The 4386-nt window shown below is 36.0% G+C and overlaps 1 protein-coding gene across 1 annotated transcript in view; it reads left to right on the forward strand.

Moving 5' to 3' along the window:
* Positions 1 to 2590, forward strand: part of USP1 (ubiquitin specific peptidase 1) — a 13021-nt gene extending 10431 nt beyond the window's left edge. The window contains exon 8 of the mRNA XM_009319819.1: positions 1004 to 2590. Coding sequence (XP_009318094.1) covers positions 1004 to 1736 — 733 coding nt within the window. The 3' untranslated portion in view covers positions 1737 to 2590. The remainder of the gene's footprint in view (positions 1 to 1003) is intronic.
* Positions 2591 to 4386: the final 1796 nt, after the last annotated feature.

Consider the following 4386-nt stretch of genomic DNA (forward strand, 5'->3'; position numbering starts at 1 on the left):
GAAATCTATTAGGACATCATAACATATCGTTAAATAAAGGGGTTAATTAAATTGGGCTGATGCAATATGTAAATCATGTAAGATGAGAATCATTCAAGGAGGCTAATACACAATGTAAAAGTCCCAACACTTATTTTCTTTTCGAAGTCTTTAGAAGATCCTTATTGCAATGAAAGGACTTAAACTTTTCTCATTTTAAATTTGTGCACTATAAAGAAAATGCTAAATATTTCTGGAATACTAGATGCTTTTTCAAAGTAAATTGGCTAGATAATCGTTTAAAAAAACCTGAATAACATAGGACAGTTAATGAAGAATCCCTAGTAATAAGAAAGTGTTAGTAACTTTTTCATCCTTAGATAATCATTGCATTACCATTGGCAGTATACTACAGTGCACTAAGGTGATCTGAGAAAAATTACTTACTCAGTTCTTCTGAGTGACATTAAACCTACTTGAAAGTAAAATATATTTATATTCCTTTATTTAGTAAATGACTCTTTCAAAGGTTGGGGGGGGGGGGGGGGGGGGAACGCACAACCGCGCTTCATTGGATGTTGAAGAGTGTTTTGGTTGTGGTTTTTTTGTTGGTTTTTTTTTAATCTGGAAAGCAGGATGATGCCTGGGAAGTGGAAGTATTCATGCATAGAAGCACGAATGGTAACTGAACAATTAGGTGAACTCCTTTTATCGTCACTATTTAAAAATTAACTTTAGTTGATACTTCAGAAAAAGGGAATCTCTTAAATAGTTAAAATACATAGTTACTAGGCTGTAAGATTTAACATTATACATACGCATAAAAATGTCTTTACTGAACAGGGGTGCCTGGGACAGATGCTCATGATAAGCAAGTTGAAAAGTGAGCAGTTTCTCACATTCAGATCGCCCATGTCTTTTTAATAGAAGGAAAAGAACATAGATACAATATATGGGCCACTTAAAGCAGTATTTATTGTGAGCTGTTGTGGCGGGAGGTCTTAACTTTGTCTTTCTTCTAAAGGTTTGATTGCTATGGTGGACTATCCAAGATAAACACTCCCTTACTGACACCTCTCAAACTGTCACTAGAAGAATGGAGCACAAAGCCGACCAATGACACCTACGGATTATTTGCAGTGGTAATGCACAGCGGCATTACAATTAGCAGTGGACACTACACAGCTTCTGTCAAAATTACAGATCTTAATAGCCTAGAGTTAGATAAGGGAAATTTCATCACTGACCAAATGTATGAAATGATTAAACCAGAACCACTGAATGAGGAGGAGGCAAGAACTGTTGCTGAAGACTACGACGATGGTGAAGTCTCTTTTAGAGTCAATGGAAACGCACAGCCGGGTAAAGTTCTGAACAAAAAGAATATGGAAGCTATCGGACTTCTTGGGGGGCAGAAGAGCAAGTCTGACTGTGACCTGTACAACAACAAACCAGCTAACCCTGAGAAGTTTCTTAACATAGTTACTGAAAACAGAAATCCCGAGTCTAGCAGTAGTAACGGAAGTGCGGAGTGCAGCACAGAACACAGTGAGCAAAATGGTGTTGTTTCCAGTGGACTAGAAAACAAAGCTCTGTATGTACTGCAGAGCCTGAAAGAGTATGAAGGAAAGTGGTTGCTTTTTGATGACTCTGAAGTGAAGGTTACAGAAGAAAAGGACTTTCTGAATTCTCTTTCTCCGACATCGTCATCTACATCAACTCCTTACCTACTGTTTTATAAGAAAATTGTAGAGTGATACTGTATTTTGACTGTAAATATTAGAGATTTGCATACAACTGTTGGTCTGATTTGCATCAAAACTACCTGGAAGAAACAGCTGTTTGTTTTTGAAGCTACTGGATCATAATGTTTCTGGTCTTTTTGTTCGGTGTAAGTGGCTCAACTTGAATTAACAAACCATGAAATAGAACTTAACTCACATAACTTTTATGCTGGAGAGTAGTGATATTACCTTTTAGAAATACCAATTTGTATAGTTCCTAAATGATGCCTACAGTACACAGTAGTGGTTTTAACACAGCTCTAGGTCTCAGACATGCCTATTGTATTATTAGCTTTTTTTTAATAAAAGTTATTTGTATTCATATTCTGGAGTAAATGTATATTAACTAGCCAATTTCATCAGAAGTTGTGTATTTTTGTAACTTGGGAAGTAATACTTCATATTTAGTTTTTGGGTAATCGACGTGGTTTATTCTCCTTATCCAGTTCTATACTGCTCGGTGCAACTCGAAGCACAAGAAAAGGGTCTTGTAACCTTGTATAGTGTATGGGAGGGAACTGAACTTAATAGAAATGTTTGAATGGTCTAATTTGCATCTTGCTGCATAGGTGTTAAATGGGCAAAATGTAAATAGGTGTGATTAATACTTCAAAACAGGGGGAGTGTGTAGTGTAATTGAAATAGCTTTGTACTTCTAAGAGTAAAGCCCTCTAATATGCATATCTGTTTGGGTGGATTTGGAACTTAGTGGTGATCTTATAACAGTTAATTTGTACTTGGAGCTCACTGAAATGTGGGAAAACGAAAGCATTTGGCTTTGATGCTTTAAGAATGTATATATGAAATAAAAAATTTATGATATGCATCTGAGATGACTAGATCAGACTTTTGTGTTTGCAGAGCGAAAAGAAGAAAGTGAAAGTGGTTGGGCACTGTTACAAAAAGGTTGGGAAACTATCTATCTTAGAGAAATGGAAGGTTTAAAGTGCTTTAAAAAATAACATTCTCTGGTTTTTAACTGATTCTTGTACAGTGTATCCTAATTTGAGGGTACTTGATGACTAGAGGTAAGGTTCAGAGGCAAGGGGAAAGGCAAACACATTATTGTAAAAACAAGTGAGTGTTTGGCGCTAAATACTAGAGATTAAAATCCCAAATCATCTATTAGATGCTAAAATGTTAAGGTGAATCCTATAAACTGCAGACAATTAAAATCTTAAAAATATGACACAAAATAGGATGAGTGTTTACTTCTGCTCTCATAGGATGGATGGAATGACATGTGCTGCTGCAGAGAGAGACAAGGAAAGATACACAAGATGTGAGTATGTGCCCTAGTTTTCTGGATATATTTAAACTTTTTCAAATACAAATTAATTTATTTACAGGAAAAGCCCTAGAAACCTCTACCTAGTTTATTCTGCAATACTTAGTTTTTTACAGTCTTTTTTTATTATGTAATGTAAACACCAAGGTAACTCATGAAAAGTATCTTTAGTGTATTTTCCATGTTATGGTGGACCTCTGATTTTTGTACAGGCCTTGATTTTGCAGTATATCCTAGATGATGATCTATTACTAAAATATGTTTCAGTCTAGAAAGCTTGTACTGTCAGTAGAAAACAGTGTAAGAAAGGCTGGATTAAATTTAGAGTTGCTTCTAAGCTCATGCTGAATACATAGTCTGTAGTAATTATCTTCTGCAGAGGAGAAAAATCTGGAATTACAAATACACTAAGATCTCTCTCCCTTTTCCAACACATTGTCACCATAATAAATAATTTCATAGTCTAAACCAAGAAATAGCTACGTTAAAAAAAAAAACAACACCCCCTCCCCCCCGCCCCCCCCAAAATACCAAACTGTAATCTTACCTTGCAAGGGTAACAAAATCACATTACAGAATGCTATTTTTTTACTGCCTGCAGTGTGGGGTTTGCTGAATTTCAGCCTGCAAATGAAAGTTTATTTTTCCATACTTGACCCAAGACTTATCTTTTTCATTCAACTGCAGGAACAGGCAATGTTCCAAGGAAACAAAATACTGTTATATTCAACAAAATATTGGCTATAGTGTAATTGAAGGAAGACCCAGCTGTTTTCCATTATATTAAACAGCTTGAGAGAAACATTCTTTGTAGGCAGCTGAACAGAAAACACAATCAGCTGGAATATGCTGAATGAAAAAACACTCCTCTGGCATATGGATAGGTAGTACGGGGTGGTTTTTTTGAGACTTACTCAAATAAAGCACTTGCCACCCTTCCTGAACTAGTCACTTGCCACAGTAACAAATGTCCTGTATTGCACATGGCCTGTAGTTCGCTGCAATGGAAAACAAAACGTGGCTGCCCAATCTTAGCTTACCATGATACTACACTCGAGTCTAGCTATATGTACTGATAAGCCAGTCAGATTTATGCTGACATGGGGCCATCCAGTAAAATCAAAGGATATTTATATAAGATTTCGATTAAAATAGATGCTTTCCTAGCTGAAGAAACAATATACAAGGACTACTGTAAATTAAGGTTTCATTCTTTCATGGCTATTGGGATTTGTTTCCCCTTTTTCACTTTGTAAATATTTTGCATGCCTCTTCATATAAATCTCTTGCAAAGCTGCCCCCTCCTTCCTTAATATTTTCCATTATGAGAGTCCC

This window comes from Pygoscelis adeliae, unplaced genomic scaffold (assembly GCF_000699105.1).
Source record: "Pygoscelis adeliae isolate BGI_AS28 unplaced genomic scaffold, ASM69910v1 Scaffold181, whole genome shotgun sequence".
In the NCBI taxonomy this organism is placed as follows: domain Eukaryota; kingdom Metazoa; phylum Chordata; class Aves; order Sphenisciformes; family Spheniscidae; genus Pygoscelis; species Pygoscelis adeliae.